Raw genomic sequence first — 17630 nt, forward strand, 5'->3', positions numbered from 1 at the left:
TTAGTTAGCATATAGTGCAACAATTATTTCAGGGGTAGATTCCTTAATGCCCCTTACCCATTTAGCCCATGCCCCCTCCCACAACCCCTCCAGTAACCCTTTGCTTGTTCTCCATACTTGAGTCTCTTATATTTTGTCCCCCTCTCTGTTTTTATATTATTTTTGCTTCACTTCCCTTGTGTTCATCTGTTCTGTGTCTTAAAGTCCTCATATGAGTGAAGTCATATATTTGTCTTTCTCTAATTTTGCTTAGCATAATACCCTCTAGTTCCATCCACGTAGTTGCAGATGGCAAGATTCCATTTTTTATTGCCGAATAATACTCCACTGTATATATATGCACCATATCTTCTTTATCCATTTATCCATCCATGAACATTTGGCCTCTTTCCATATTTTGGCTATTGTTGACAGTGCTGCTATAAACATTGGGGTGCATGTGCCCCTTCAAAACAGCATACCTGTCTCCCTTGGATAAATCCCTAGTAGTGCAATTGCTGGGTCATAGGGCAGTTCTATTTTTAACTTTTTGAGGAACCTCCATACTGTTTTCCAGAGTGGCCGCACCGGTTTGCATTCTCACCAGCAGTGCAAAAGAGATCCTCTTTCTCCACATCCTTGCCAACATCTGTTGTTGCCTGAGTTGTTAATGTTAGGCATTCTGGCAGGTGTGAGGTGGTATCTTATTGTGGTTTTGATTTGTATTTCCCGGATGATGAGTGATGTTGAACGTTTGTTCATGTGTTGGTTGGCCATCTGGATGTATTCTTTGGAGAAGTGTCTATTCATGTCATTTGCCCATTTCTTCACTGGATTATTTGTGTTTTGGGTGTTGAGTTTGATAAGTTCTTTATAGATTTTGGATACTAACCCTTTATCTGATATGTTGTTTGCAAACATCTTCTCCCGTTACATCAGTGGCCTTTTAGTTTTGCTGATTGTTTCCTTTGCTGTTCAGAGCTTTTTATTTTGATGAGGTCCCAATAGTTCATTTTTGCTTTTGTTTCCCTTGCCTCTGGAGACATGTTGAGTAAGAAGTTGCTGCTGCCAAGATCAAAGAGGTTTTTGCCTGCTTTCTCCTCGAGGATTTTTATGGCTTCCTGTCTTACATTTAGATCTTTCATCCATTTTGAGTTTATTTTTGTGTATGGTGTAAGAAATATACCACATGCAGGTTCATTTTTCTGCATGTTGCTCTCCAGTTTTCCCAGCACCACTTGCTGAAGAGACTGTCTTTATTCCATTGGATATTCTTTCCTGCTTTCTCAAAGATTAGTTGGCCATAAGTTTGTGGGTCCATTTCTGGGTTCTCTGTTCTGTTCAATTGATCTGAGTATCTGTTTTGTGTCAGTACCATACTGTCTTGATGATTACAGCTTTGTAATATAGCTTGAAGTCCAGGATTGTGATGCCTCCTGCTTTGGTTTTCTTTTTCAAGATTGCTTTGGCTATTTGGGGTCTTTTCTGGTTCCATATATATTTTAGGATCATTTGTTCTAGCTCTGTGAAGAATGCTGGTGTTATTTTGATAGGGATTGCATTGAATATGCAGATTGCTTTGGGTAGTATTAACCTTTTAACAATATTTGTTATTCCTATTCAGGAGCATGGAATCTTTTTCCATTTTTTTGTGTCTTCTTCCATTTCTTTCATAAGCTCTCTATGGTTTTCAGTGTATAGATTTTTCACCTTTTTGGTCAGATTTATTCCTAGGTATTTTATGGTTTTGGTGCAATTGTAAATGGGATCGATTCCTTGATTTCTTTCTCTTGCTTCATTGTTGGTGTATAGGAATGCAACCGATTTCTGTGCATTGATTTTATATCTTGCAACCTTGCTGAATTCATGAATCAGTTCTAGCAGTTTTTTTGTGGAATCTTTTGGGTTTTCCATATAGAGTATCATGTCATCTGCAAAGAGTGAAAGTTTGACCTCCTCCTGGCCAATTTGGATGCCTTTTATTTCTTTGTGTTGTCTGATTGCTGAGGCTAAGACTTCCAATACTGTGTTGAATAACAATGGTGAGAGTGGTCATCCCTGTCCTGTTCCTGACCTTAGGGGGAAAGCTCTCAGTTTTTCCCCATTGAGGATGTTAGTGTTGGGTCTTTCATATATGGCTTTTATGATCTCGAGGTATGATCCTTTTATCCCTACTTTCTGAGGGTTTTTATCAAGAAAGGATGCTGTATTTTGTCAAACGCTTTCTCTGCATCTATTGAGAGGATCATATGGTTCTTGAACTTTCTTTTGTTGATGTGATGAATCACATTGATTGTTTTGTGGGTATTGAAACAGACCTGCATCCCGGGAATAAATCTCACTTGGTTGTGGTGGATAATTTTTTTAATGTATTGTTGGATCTGGTTGACTAATATCTTGTTGAGGATTTTTGCATCCATGTTCATCAGGGAAATTGGTCTATAGTTTGCCTTTTTAGTTGCATCTTTGTCTGGTTTTGGAATCAAGGTAATGCTGGCTTCATAGAGTTTGGAAGTTTTCCTTCCATTTCTATTTTTTTGGAACAGCTTCAAGAGAATAGGTGTTAACTCTTCCTTAAATGTTTGGTAGAATTCCCCTAGAAAGCCATTTGGCCCTGGACTCTTGTTTTTTGGGAGATTTTTGATTATTAATTTGATTTCTTTACTGGTTATGGGTCTGTTCAAATTTTCTATTTCTTCCTGTTTCAGTTTTGGTAGTATATATGTTTCTAGTAATTTGTCCATTTCTTCCAGATTGCCCATTTTATTGGCATATAATTGCTCATAATATTCTCTTATTATTGTTTTTATTTCTGCTGTGTTGGTTGTGATCTCTCCTCTTTCATTCTTGATTTTATTTATTTGGGTTCTTTCCTTTTTCTTTTTGATCAAACTGGCTAGTAAACCACTAGCCAGTCAATTTTGTTAATTCTTTCAAAGAACCAGCTTCTGGTTTCATTGATCTGTTCTGGTTTTTTTTTTTGTTTTTTGTTTTTTGTTTTGGATTTGATAGCGTTAATTTCTGCTCTAATCTTTATTATTTCCTGTCTTCTGCTGGTTTGTGGTTTTATTTGCTGTTCTTTTTCCAGTTCTGTAAGGTTTCAGGTTAGGTTGTGTATCTGAGACCTTTCTTCCTTCTTTAGGAAGGCCTGGATTGCTATATACTTCCTTCTTATGACCACCTTTGCTGCGTCCCAGTGGTTTTGGGTTGTGGTGTTATCATTTTCATTGGCTTCCATGTACTTTTTAATTTCCTCTTTAACTTCTTGGTTAGCCCATTCATTCTTTGGTCGCCAAGTATTTGTTACGTTTCCAAATTTTTGCTTGTGTTTGATTTTGAGTTTCATAACGTTGTGGTCTGAAAATTTGCATGGTATGATCTCGATCTTTTTGTACTTGCTGATTTGTGTCCCAGTATGTGGTCTATTCTGGAGAACGTTCCATGTGTACTGGAGAAGAATGTATATCCTGCTGCTTTAGGATGAAATGTTCTGAATATATCTGTTAAGTCCATCTGGTCCAGTGTGTCATTCAAAGCCATTGTTTCCTTGTTGGTTTTCTGATTAGATGATCTGTCCATTGCTCTGAGTGGGGTGTTGAAGTCCCCTACTATTATGGTATTATTATCAACGAGTTTCTTTATGTTTGTGATTGATTTATATATTTGGGTGCTCTCACATTTGTAGCATAAATGTTTACAATTGTTAGGTCTTATTGGTGGATAGACCCCTTGATTATCATATAATGCCCTTCTTCATCTCTTGTTACAGTCTTTATTTTAATGTCTAGATAGTCTGATGTAAGTATGGCTACTCTGGCTTTCTTTTGTTGACCAATATCATGGTAGATGGTTCTCCATCCCCTTACTTTCAATCTGAAGGTGTCTTTAGGTCTAAAGTGGGTCTCTTGTGAATAGCATATAGATGGATCTTGTTTTCTTATCCATTCTATTACCTTATGTCTTTTGATTGGAGCATTGAGTCCATTGATGTTTAGAGTGAGTACTGAAAGATATGAATTCATTGCCATTATGATGCTTGTAGAGTTGGAATTTCTGGTGGTGTTCTCTGGTCCTTTCTAGTCTTTGTTGCTTTTGGTATGTATGTATGTATGTATGTATGTATGTATGTATTTCATCTTTTCTCCCCTCAGAGAGTCCCCCTTAAAATTTCTTGCAGGGCTGGTTTAGTGGTCTCAAACTCCTTTAATTTTTGTTTGTCTGGGAAACTTTTATTAGTCTTTCCTATTTTGAATGACCGCCTTGCTGGATAAAGATTTCTTGGCTGCATATTTTTCTGATTCAGCATATTGAATATATCCTGCCACTCTTTTCTGGCCTGCCAAGTTTCTGTGGATAGGTCTGCTGCAAACTTGATCTGTCTTCCCTTGTAGGTTAAGGACTTCTTTTCCCTTGCTGCTTTCATGATTCTTTCCTTGCCTGAGTATTTTGTGAATTTGACTATGATATGACTTGTTAGTGGTTGTTTTTTTTGTTGACTCTAACGTGAGTCCTCTGTGCTTCCTGGATTTTGATGTCTGTATCTTTCCCCAGGTTAGGAAAGTTTTCTGCTATGATTTGCTCACATAACCTTTCTATCCCTATTTCTCTCTCTTCCTCTTCTGGGACCCCTATGATTCTGATGTTGTTCTTTTCAAATGAGTCACTGATTTCTCTATTTCTTAAATCGTGCTCTTTTGCCTTAGTCTCCCTCTTTTTTTCTGCTTCATTATTTTCCATAAGTTTTTCCTCTATATCGCTGATTCTCTGCTCTGCCTCATCTATCCTTGCTGCCGTTGGCATCTATTTGAGATTGCAGCTCAGTTATAGCATTTTTTATCTCATCCTGACTAGCTTTTACTTCTTTTATCTCTGCAGAAAAGGATCCTAATCTATTTTCGACTCCAGCGAGTTTTCTTATTATCGTGATTCTAAATTCTGGTTCAGACCTCTTGCTTGTATCTGTGTTAGTTAAGTCCCTGGCTTTTGTTTCTTCCTGCTCTTTCTTTTGGGGTGAATTCCTTCATTTCTTCATTTTGAAGGGAGAAAAAGAATTAATGAGGTAAAAAATTTAAAAATTAAAAAAAGTTAAAATTAAAAAATTAAACACACACACACACACAAAATCTAATAAATGATGCTAGATCCTAGGTGTGTTTTGGTCTGGGTGTTGACAAGGGCTTGACAGATTAGAGAAAAAAGGGGAAAGAAAAAAAAAAGGAAATCATTTGAAAATTTGAAAAAATGAATACACTGAAATAAAATGAAATGATGGAAGTAAAATAGGATTTGAAAAAATTTACACAAAAGTAAAAAGTATAGTAGAAAAAAATTAAAAATCTTTTTAATAAAAATTGAAAATAAAAATAAATTGTTTCTGTATTCAAGAAAAAGAAAAGAAACGAAAAAAAGAAAAAAAAAAGAAAATTGAATAGATGGACCAGCAAACAGATTGAAATACAATTGAAATTACTTCATTTTCCCCTAGAAGTCAAACTATGAAGTGCTTTATAGTCCATAAACTAAGCAGGCGGAGAACACTCTTCTGTGTTCCTGAAGAGTGAGATTGGCCCCGTTGGGCGGGGCTTAGTGTAGTGGCTCTGTTCTCCACTAGATGGCGCTGCTTGGCTTACTGGGGTGGATTGTTGTTACGCATGCAGGTGTGTATGGGCATGCGCGGGAGCAGTGAAAATGGTGTCACCCAGCTACCCAGTCTCTAGTATTGGAACTCTGCTCTCCCTGACCAGCAACCCTGCACCTGTCCTTTGTCTTCGGCTTCTATCCACTCCCCGCTTTTACACTATCCGTGACCAAGCCCCAGGTAGCACCTCCCTCCTGAGTTTTATCTCCGATGCGGCTGTGTTTCCCGACCCCTTTCTTCTGAGGGACTGCGGCTTTGACCCGTTCTGCCCCTCTGCCGAGGGTCTCACCGAGCAATGGCCGGGTGCCAGCTGCACCCAGGAACATTCACGGGACCGTGCTGCTGCCAATGCTCAGAGATTGCGGCAGGGTGCCAGCCCGCCCCAGAAAAAGTTCACACACGATCGTGTAGCAGCAGCATTTCAGGGATTATGGCAAATCACAAAGTGCATCTGGCACCGGGCTTCACCCCCAGCAACTTTGTTCCAGCACCAGCGAATGTGGTTGTTCTCCCGGGTCCACTGGGTCCTTCCCTTTGGGGGACCCACACAGCCTCTACCAGGTGTCCGCCCAGCAGGGGAACCGCCGCTCCCTGTGTGGCTCGAAGACCCTCCAGACTTCATTCTGCTCCTGGGGATTCGCCCTTCTCACCAGAGCACCACCAGGTATCGAGCTGTGGCGTTTCAGACTCTATAGAGTCTTAATAGAATTTCAACCCTCTCCTTTCTCCTTTCTCCCTTTTTAGTTCAGTCCCTGAGGCTGTTTCCACTTTTCCACTTTCTCTCCAGCTGCTTTTGGGGGGTGCTTTTCCTGTATCCCCCCGTCTCCATCCTCTCTTTACATGAAAAAGCGGCTCCTTGCCCTCCGTGGCTTCTCTCTCCCCCAGTTCACCTCTCTGCATCCGTACCTGCTGAGTTCTGGGGTTTAGGTTGTGCAGATTGTTATGTTAATCCTCAAATCAGTTTTCTAGGTGTGCAGGATGGCTTAGCATTGATCTGGCTGTATTTCATGGACGCGAGACACACAAAAAACCTTCCATGCTGTTCTGCCATCTTGGCTCCTCCTCTCCATAATACATTTCCACTTGACACTTTCAAATTAATTTAAGCATTTTTTTTTTTTTTACTTTAGAGAACACTTTTGTAATTTGAAAACTATCATGGTAGAACAGTTCAAATTAGGTAACTCACTGGGAAAGAATAATTTAGCAGCAGTTGAAGAATTTGGAAAATTTCTTCACCGTTTGTGTTTTGAACTATTACTTAATCACCATCAGCTATAACTGTCCTCACAAATTCCCAATGACAATTTTCATCCAAATGGCATTGTATATTTGAGTAGTGCTTTGTCAAATATTTTCGCACATATATTATTTCAAACAACTCTGTGCTGTAATCAAGGTAGGAATATTGCCAAGCATCACCTTTCCTTTGTTTTCAAGTGTGAACACTGAGGCTTAGGGGACTCAAGTAATTCCTTTCTGGTCACATGGGGAATTAGTGATGGTGCCTGGGCTAGGATCCTATAATCGTTAGTAATTGGAATCATTCTTTACTTTTGTATTTGTATTTTGACATATACAAAAGTCAGAGACTCCAGAATATTAAGTTCTATTCACCGTAAAATGAGGATAAAATCTTGTAGGACTGCTGTAAAATTTGGAGATTATGTACAACTTTGCTGAGTACAGTGCCAAGGGCAGAGTAAACATTTTGCAAATTATAGCTACTGTTACACTTTTCCCAGGATGGTGGGATTATTTTGATTCTCTTAATTAGAATATACCATTTATTCGACTATACCATTCTTAACTTCTCTTTTGCCAAAAAAAGTATAAAAACTGTTCTGTCTCCACCATGCTTGCACATTTCTTCATTCCCCAAGTGAGCTAATAATATCAGAACAATTAAACTTAATACAATGTATCACACTCAAATAAAATGCAACTTTCAAGTTCATGTTTCAGGTTTTTTTTTTATTGTAGTGGTATCATTTACTCTGGTAAATTCATATCCCAATTTAAAATGCCCCAAAGCAAATAAAACTTTTTTATAAAGTCAAGTACTGTATTTTAAAATGTACATGTTATACACACAAGAGCTGCATAGTGGAATTACTATAACAAGCAGTTACATTCATGACGCCCAGTACTGTTTTTAACACTGCATATAGATTACGCTGGATACACTGTTTTATTATGCTTACTGTTGCTTAGTATAGTAACTTTAATACAATAGCTTATACGATTGCATTTTTCCAAAGCATTGATAAAGTTTGTAGCATAGCATGTAACTAATATTGAATGAAAACACTTATGTACAGGATGTATTTTATGTCAGACGCTTGCACAAGAATAAGCATTTAACGTGCCGTTGTATCCTTGACAAAACAAAATCATCCCTTCTGCTAAATAGGATAAGACAGGCTAAAAGGAATCTAAAGTAATTGAAAAAGAAAATTTAAAATTTTATATCCCTGTATTATGTTAAAGATTATTTAACACAATTTTCTCCTGGTTAAAATATACATTTTGTTCTGTTTGAAATAATAGAGACAGAGAGAGAGGGAGATTACAGAGGCTATACTAAAAATGCTAAATGAGCTGTAGCCCTTATATGACACTTTAGCTGGGAAAAAGTATGGTGAGTTGTACTCAACATTTTTTCTGCTTAGAAAAAAAGTGATAGCCTATAAATTTCTAATGTTTTAAAACAGGTATTATTATTTAAGGTCTTAAAATAAATAAATATGCCTGTATTAAACAAATTAGGTTGTTTAAAAAACTTTGCAACAATACTTGACTTATTCACAAATATATTTTCTGTCCATATTTATTACAGTTTGAACAATTTAAAAACATAAATCCTGCAAATAGCTTAGATAACAGTACTGTTATCATAGTTCACATAAATGATTGCAAGAAATATTTATAATACTTTTTATAGTATCTTATCTAATGCTCACACTGAATATCCAAATTAGTCACATTGAGCTTGACAGATGGAAAAGTTGGGATGGTGAGATTGGAGAACTATTCTAGTAACCATAGCAACGAGATTTTCATCTTTTGTTTGTGCCGCTGGCCTTCTGATTTTTTTGTGGGGGAGGACACAACCTTCAAGTTCTTTGAATAAAGTTACTCTTCTGGAAATCAGATAATGGTTACAAAAAGCTTTTGTATGAAGATTAACTTAATTTTATTTAATCATCAAATTAGCGAGGGGTGTGTTCTATAGCTTGCTCAGAACTGCTCATGGAAAGTAACTGTTTTTTTTCTAAGTGTGCAAATAATTGTCTCAAAAAAAGTTTTTTTTAGTTATGTGAATAGTGAGCCCTCTTTAAAAGTTTGTTTATAATTGTTTTCCTTTCTAAGTAGAAAAATCTTTTTAGATATAACCAGTCATGGAATAATGATGCATAAGTTAGTAGGATTCTTAATGTGATACAATCATACTTAAACAAACTGTTCTTTTTCCCTAGAATTTTTGGCCAGTTGAGTGAAATTTCAAAGATTTAAGCCAGCTTAACACTTACAGTCTCCGATAACATTTCAAGGAAAAAAGAGAAGACTATGTGGAGCAAATAAAATAGAAACCATACTGAATTTCTGATTTTATTTTTAAGCTCCCCCTCTTCAAAGAGTACATCCATAATTAGATTCAGAGAAATTTTGTTCCTTACTGTTTGTTTTCTGAAGAGAATTGCACATTGATCATAACATACATACTTAATAATTGGGACAGAGGGTGATCAGTATGGCCTACCCTATGGCCTACCCTTGGTCCACCCTAATGTCATTTTCAAATCAAGTCAAATATTGTCTTTGGATTAATTAGCTCCGGATGGAGGTTTGATAGAGGGGATACTACATGATCTTCTCATGATAAGCCTGACTTCTATATCTGGTAGATTATCCTGCTTAGTCTGTAAACACCCTTCATCAGTGGCTGCTAAATGAAGGTCAAAACGAAGAGAAACAGATTTTTTCCTTAATCGAGGGTTGTCTTTAAAGAAGGAGCCTTCCCATTCCTTAATAACTTCATCCACTTTCTCTGTCCTGAAATGATAAAATAAACCTTTCCATATAAAGAAGGATGGATCTATTAAAAATACCTAATATATATTCCATATGAAAAAGAAATCAAGAAATTTGCATAGTTCATAACTGACACATTTTGAATTATAACTCACAATTGACATAGTGAAATTTATAATTTACATACTTTAAAAATCAAATGAATATAATTTCCAAGGAATTCTATGCAATTCACATGTTTTGGTTATAATTTTAGAAAAATGGTGAATTAAGGGTTGAGTACTCCTTCCTCTGGGTTTTTGTTTATATATATCTAGTCATGTCGGATTTAAAAAAATCACAGCATATTAAAATTATGTTTGGAAACATGCAAAGATCACCGAGATTACACAAGTGAAGTTAATTTCTTTGCATGTGTGTATTATTGTTTCTTAGTCAAAATTATTTTACTTACTGAATTGTGCCACGAGCCTCTGTGCTTTCCTTCACAACATTTCCATTCAGTATTGCTTGTTTGGTCACTGTTTCCACTTTTTCGTTCTCATACTTTTGTGGGAGTTTGGTTGAGAAAGATATTTCATTTATAATGGCTGTGTAAACATTAACATGAAACATTCAATCACAATGTTGTAATAATAGTCACAGTCAATTTCTGTGTCGAAGTTTACTCAAACATTGCTTGTTTTTGCTACTGTACAGTATTTATTTATAATCCCTATAAATGACGTTTTACTTTTCAAGTCATTTACTTATATCAGAAACTCACCTGAAGGTAAAACAAAACCAACTCTACTTGTCGTAGGTTTTTGTTCTTTTTTCTCACCTTGGATACAACCATAGTATCTGAAATTGGAAAGAATTATATTATAGAAGCAAGACCATATTAGCCTTTAATTGAAACAAATGCTCGCCAGTAAGAGAATGGATAAATTGTAGTATATTCATACAATGGAAATACTACTTAGCAGTGAAAATAAATGAGCTAAAGATACACTGTATCGTTTTTAAAATTTTTAAAAATGTTTATTTATTTTTGAGAGAAAGCAGAGACGGAGAGACAGAGCGTGATGGGGAAGGGGCAGAGAGAGGGAGACACAGAATCTGAAGCAGGCTCCAGGCTCTGAGCTGTCAGCACAGAGCCCAATGTACACCTTGAACTCGGGAATGGCAAGCTCATGACCTAGGCCCAAGTTGGACGCTTAACCAACTGAGCCACCAAGGCGCCCCAGGGTACACTGTACCTTTATGGATGAATCTCCCAAGTATAACATTGAGTGGGGGTGGGGGGAGGTAATTTGTAGGTAATTTTATAAAGGTTAAAATAACACACGGGGCACCTGGGTAGCTCAGTTGGTTAAGTGTCTGACTTCGGCCCAGGTCATGATCTCACAGTTTGTGAGTTTGAGCCCTGTGTCAGGTTCTGTGCTGACAGTTCAGAGCCTGGAACCTGTTTCAGATCTTGTGTCCCTCTCTCTCTGCCCCTTCCCCACTTGCATTCTCTCTCTCTCTCAAAGAAATAAACATTAAAAAGATAATAATAATAAAATAACATGCAAAATATCTTCACTTTTTGCTTAGGGATACATATCTACATATTAGTATAAAGGAATGTGTGAGACTGAGAAGCATCAAATTCAGGATCCAGGTTAGACTGAGGGAGAAGGAGAAGGTGGGGGGATGTGCTTTAGGTGTCTAGGGTCGGGGTGGAGCGATCGCAACAATACTGTATACGTTTCATTTCTTGAGCTGGGGGAAGTGTGTACGTGAGGCTTGTGAGATTCTTGATGCTTTCTCATGTATCTTAAATATAGCATAACGAAAATGTTTTAAGTTGTATTAAAGGAATACAGGTTTAAAGACCACTTTATCATCATCTTGAATGATTAGGCATTTAATAAAATCCACCACCACTTATTTTATTTAATAACAAATTACATGTGTGTATATGTTTATATAGCACTCTTTTAAGCACTATACAAACATTAATCTATTTAATCCACAAGGGAACCCTATGAGGTAGGTAATATTATTCCCATTTTATGGATGAAAAAACCCTGAGGCACAGAGAGGTTCAGTAACTTGCCTCGTGTGCCTCAGTTAGTAAGCGGTAGATTTGGAATTCACTTTGTGTTTTCCAAAACTTTAATAAATGTCAAGACACTTAATAAACGTCAAGACTTATAGGTTAAAGTAGTTTCCTCTAATTTTGTAGAGGACTAGGAATTCTGAAGCAAGCAAGAATGAAAGTTTCTTAACATGGGAACACGGAAAATTGGAGGTTGTGCTGTGTTCAGAGCCATGTGACCTTATACGTGATTACAGATTATGAAACTGTAAATTAGTAAGAATTTCTCTTGTGATATTTTGATACCTTTTGTTATCAGGACATCTGGAAGACTTTCAAAACATGTGCTCAGAACTAAACTTTTTATGGTTGTAATATAATCATGTTTTATTATTATTATTAATTATTATTATTGTCATTATTAATTTTGGCTTTTGATGTGTGATGGGAGTGGGCCTTGGGTGGGGAGATGTGGTCATAGGTGAATTTTCCAAGCTTTCTTTGTGGGTGGTCCATGGAAGACAGTGACTAATTCTAAAAGAGATGAATGGCAAGGAAAATGAGGAAGTTAAGAAAGGTCATTTTTGTAGCAACTGAGAATTATTTACAGTTTGTTCTAGGCTTGACACGCTCCTTGTTGTAGCTAATGTACCCGACTTTGGCCATTCTGTTCATAATTTTGGGAGGCTGAAAATAGTTCTCTGCCTACTTAATCCTATTTTGTTTAGGAACTCAGTGAGCATGCTGTGGTGATGTTGGTTTTTTTTTTTTTAATGAACTTAAAAAAATATTTATTTATTTTTGAGAGAGAGAGGGAGCAGGGGAAGGGCAGAGAGAGAGAGAGGGAGAGACAGAATCTCAAGCAGGCTCCACACTGTCAGTGCAGAGCCTGATGCAGGGCATGATCTAAGCCAAAATCAAGAGTCCCACCTTAACCAACTGAGCCATGCAGGTGCCCTGAATGTTGGGGTTTTAGATGTGATTTCTAACTACCTCAACAAAGATGTAAGTGACTCTGTATTTCTGGCCACTTGTCATTAAGTACTGTATATGGAATTAGGTACCTGATTTCTTCCTTTTCTAGGAGGCGGCGATAAGTGGCGATTTCTTGTTCTAGCCTCATCTTTGTGTTGAGAAGCATCTCGTGCTCCTGCAGCTGCTTTTCGATGCCGCGCCTTACTTCCTGTAGCTCTTTTTCTAGTCCTTCGATCACAGCTTCTAGGTCTTGCAACTGCATCTGGTAATGCTGCTCGCTGGCATGTAGGGAGTTTTCAAGGCCCCTTTCCTGTTTTATACAGATTGTCATCAGTGAATCAGTGCAACAAAATGTGTTTCTGAATCTGATGTGTAATGCCTTCATTCGATTATGTTCTTTCTTAAAGATTTGCAATCGTAGTATATCACTTATGCAAGAGATGTTTCCTGACAACTTTGTGTATGACTCAAATGACAAAAATCATAGCTAGAGAGCGTACTATTTCAAAGGAATCCTGTGATAATTCTTACAACAACAACAAAAAATCTACAACGTAACTGACTTATCACTCTGATTTTTTGATTTTTAAAAATTGAAAATGTAGCATATCATATGTCAAAGCAGAGCAGGCTGCTTTTAAAGGCATGTTAGGAAAGCGTTTAAATATTTTTTTACTATTACAAGTCACAGGGGTGTAGACAGAAGACTCCCCACAGTCACAACTTTGGATAACGAAAAAGGCTATGTTCTCCCATGCCAGAAATTAGAGAACCCCAGGATGATAAGCAAGGATTACTTCCTTTTTTATAGGCGTGAACTAAACCTCGAGTGAATTGCTAATAGCCGTGGCCACGATGGACGGAGCAGGGTAGTCGAACTAGCACCAGGGATAGATTTCAGTGGCCTTGATTTTCAGTTTCTCACTGGAAGTTAATAGGCATTATTCCTTTCTGTCTCTTAATCAGCAAATGCCTGGGGACTGAGTGGGCCAGTCACTTTTAAGATCAAGATGATTCTCACCACCGCCTGGAGAGATTCAATTTCCACTTGCAGGTGGTGCCACTGGCGTCGAGCTTCCTTGAGTTCTGCTTGAGCTGCTTTTAGAGCCTCTTCGTCTTTGTCCATTTTTTTGCTCATATCTTCTTCTAGCTTTAAGAAAGCCACCACCACCAAGAACAACAGACACAAAGAGCACTCTTGAAAATGAGACCTTTAAAAGTAAATCCTAAAAACATAATATAGGTGTCTCATTTTTTCTTTAACCTGTTAAATTTCAAATGTGTGTTCCAGTGCTTAGTTACTAATTAATCAGGTATGGGAGTGAGTGGATTGCATGCTGAGCTTTAGTTTTCTCAGGTATAAGATGAACCTTAGAAGTCTCTTCCTACTATAACAGTCTAGGAAATGCAGAGAAAAATACATCTATTTTAATGAAAAGTAACAGCTTGCAGGATCTAAGCTTGAGACCTCTGATTCTGACCGTTCTATTATTTATGGCATTATTCAGGAAGAAGGATTGAAACTCAGCTATTATTTCCCCCCATATTTTCTTGTAGGCTGCTTTGTAAAAGCAGATAAACAGCCATATAGTCTAAACCAATCAATTCTGGGACTGGGTATATGGACGGGGATTAAACACTGCTGGAAAGTATATTATGAATAATTTAGAGAATTAAGTTATCATAGGCATTAGAAACTCTAAAATAGACTTCCATATAAAGAGAACCCACTGGTGATTTACCTTTTTCAAATGATCTTTTTGGAAAGCATGTTAATCTTGGGTATCTAGGGAAGTAGTAAAAATTACATCTTTAAAGATTGTTTTCTAAATGTCGACATATTAAATAATAAATGGAATATGTTATATTTGGCTTTAAATGCTCTTATGCTGATGTTCAAATCAAATGAAAGTATCTTTTGACAGAATTCTCAACATTTGGCCCCAAAAGCAGCAGGAGCAATGGAAGGAATTGATTGTGTATAATTTTTAAAGCAAAAATAACTTTTTAATGTTTTTATCAAAATGCATTTTGAAATAAAAAATTTTAATTTGATGACACAATAGCTATTTTTTAAAGCAAACATTGTAGTAAATGAACGTTTACAAACTTCAGGGCAAGGCATTAACAAAATTCATACATTTCTTTAGGTTTGTTGTATCACTTGCTCTTAGCGCTATGTTGGCAAAGTCAAGCAGCAATACATACCAGAGCAATTACAAAACAGAATGTCAAGAACTTAGGAAATAGGAGAGCATAACAATGCTCATGTCTGCCGGTCGTTTGGATTGTGTATGAAACTGGCAGCTATGTTCGCGTGGCAGCTGGAGTCCCAAGATGGCCTCCACTGAACCACACCTCCCCCAAATTCATGTCCTCGTGTGGTCCCCTTCCAAACTGAATCTGGGCAGACCTGTGTCTTGCTTTAGCCAGTAGAATGTGGCAGAAGTGCCCATTCTAGCCCTAAACCTTAGGAAGCCCTGAAAACTTGCACTCCTGTGCTTTTGGGAGTTCTGGGCCAGCACGTTAAGAAGTCTGGATACGCTGCTGGAGAGATCACACACAGGCCAGATGGAGAGAGAGAAACAAACCCAATGGTCTCAGCTGAGCCGGCCTTCCCCAAACACCCTGCCGAGGTTCCGGACACATGAGTGAGCCACCTTGGATGTCCTAGCCCAGTTGTGCCCCACGATGATTATAGTCTCAGCCAACGTCACATGTAGCAGAAGAATCACCCCCACTGAACCCAGTCAACCCACAGAATCATGAGAGACAATGCCATCGTTTTAATCCATTGAATTTTGGGGTAGTTTATTCTACAACAATGAATCACCAAAAGCTTATGTTTCTTTATTTTGTAATAATTAATCAGGCTTCTCTGAATTTCTGAGTTCCTTGAAAGAAATCCCCTAAAGTAGACTGACGTTAAGAAGACTCGAAACAAGTTACTGCAACTTTTCCCTTTTACTTTAATTTACTCATTTTGGCATCATGACTTACAAACTAGATAACTTGTATTGGTACCATTGCAAAATAGTTTCTTTGATCTATAATTTTCAGAAATTGTCATCTATTAATTTTTTCCCTTCTCTTTGCAAAAGGTGAGTGAACTATTCCAGTACTTAAATATTCCAGTGACTTTGCTTGATTTAGGATACTGATCATTCTTTGTGAAGACTGAGAATATTACCCTGAGGTGCAATTTATATTGTTACCAAAAATGAACTGCTAATGAAATAAAGCCCTATGATTTCCTGGAAATATTTTTTCCCTTTCAGTGAGGTTCTTAAGTTCACTCTTTGCCATATTTCGGTGCCTGGACTAGAACTTGAACTCAGATATGATAGGTAAACGAAATGAACAAACAAACAAAATCCCCCAAATCCTGAATTTGTAAATTTTTGTTTCTAAATTATTTATTTGTGCATTTATTTAAACATTTGAGGTATTCATGAGTTGCTAAATGTGATTGTCACTTTAAAGCAAAGTAAGTCTATGAAATTGAGAGTCAGCCCTTATTTAACTTGGCTTTCTCTTTTTTTCAGTGCTTAAATAGTTCATGGCTTGTCCAATAACTTGGACAATGTTATTGGAAATCAACATTTCTCATCTTGTAGTACACAAGCAAAACTGTATAAGTGGGGAGTCATTATCAATGTGGGGAATTTTGATTTGTCCCAATTTATACCACTGCTTCCGAATGCCATGTTCACATATTTAGGTAATTTCTATTTATAACAATCTGGTATAAAACTGAGCTCATTAAAACGATGATGGAAACCTTTCAGAAATATTTTACTTAGTTTTATTTCTACAAAGTATGCAAGCTAATAAATCTTACTAGAAAGCTTGCCATATTAAAAGATGTTATTTAAACAATCTCTATAAATAACTCCGTAATATCTTCAAAGGGTATTTGAAATACTTCCTTGCTGAAGGATGTCTAAAAGAGGTTAGAGTGCCCCATTTTATTGTATGTTGGCCCCATGTTTCGTTAATGATAGTAACCTCCTAATTGATACAAAAATCAAATGCATCAATTGACATTCATTGAATGGTCACTTAATAGTCTAATTAGAGCGTTTCCCCCTGTAGTCCAGTCACATTGCAGTAAAACCTAAATTCCTTCCCCAGTAGACGCTGCATTGAAAAGGAAATACTGTACCTCAGAGAGGCCGGGACAGGAATTGGATAGACATGGATTGTCTCCTTATCCTGGAAGGTGCCTGTCTGTATGAAATCATTACCTGGATCCTTGTTGAGAGCACGGTCTCTATCTGATTTCTCGTGAGGAGCTTTTCATAGTTTGCCCTGATCTCATTGAGTAGCTGGGACAGCTCCATTCTTTTCCCATCCTCCACCTTGGCTAAGTGAACCTTATCGATAGGATGAGTCGCTGCGGCAGAGCTGGTCTGTCTGCGTCGAGCAGAGAGCGAGAGCTCCGCGGAGCCTTAAAGACGCAGAGCTCCTTTTTCACAACCGCGGAAATTCCTGTGTCTCTAATCAATTGTGCAAATACTTGGCAAACCCTTTTCTCCTACTGTCGGTTTGGTAGATGTGTCAGACTCTCCATAAAGGAACAGAAAAAGGAAAACATCCGCAGTATTCTGAAATTGGTTCTCTGTAAAGTTGAGCCCTTGGCGGGGGGTGGGGGTGTGTGTGTGGGTCAACTTACCTTGTGGAAAAGGACATGGGGAACAAGATGAAGGAAATTGTATTTTGTTTTTCCCAAGATAGTGCATGGAAATTAATCCGGGCTGCAAACATGATAGCTAAAATTTTCTTTTATAGTTTTTCTTGCCATTTGGATTATTTAAACAGAAATGCTGTGGTAGGGCATTATTAGAACATGTTGTAAGTCTGGAGTATTCTGACAGGTGTTGGAAAAGGCTACCATCAGATTAAGTTGGCCATTGTCCTTAGCCACAGGACTGATTG

General features: G+C 37.4%; 1 protein-coding gene across 1 annotated transcript; it reads right to left on the reverse strand.

Moving 5' to 3' along the window:
- Window positions 1-9444: 9444 nt before the first annotated feature.
- Window positions 9445-17130, reverse strand: KRT222 (keratin 222). Its single transcript, XM_042915651.1, has 6 exons — window positions 16940-17130; window positions 13714-13842; window positions 12782-13002; window positions 10419-10495; window positions 10107-10242; window positions 9445-9673 (listed from the first exon to the last, which is right to left on the reverse strand). The coding sequence occupies exons 1-6, from the start codon at window positions 17033-17035 to the stop codon at window positions 9445-9447; spliced, it is 888 nt and encodes a 295-aa protein (XP_042771585.1). The 5' UTR covers window positions 17036-17130.
- Window positions 17131-17630: the final 500 nt, after the last annotated feature.

Source organism: Panthera leo, chromosome E1 (genome assembly GCF_018350215.1).
Source record: "Panthera leo isolate Ple1 chromosome E1, P.leo_Ple1_pat1.1, whole genome shotgun sequence".
Taxonomy (NCBI): domain Eukaryota; kingdom Metazoa; phylum Chordata; class Mammalia; order Carnivora; family Felidae; genus Panthera; species Panthera leo.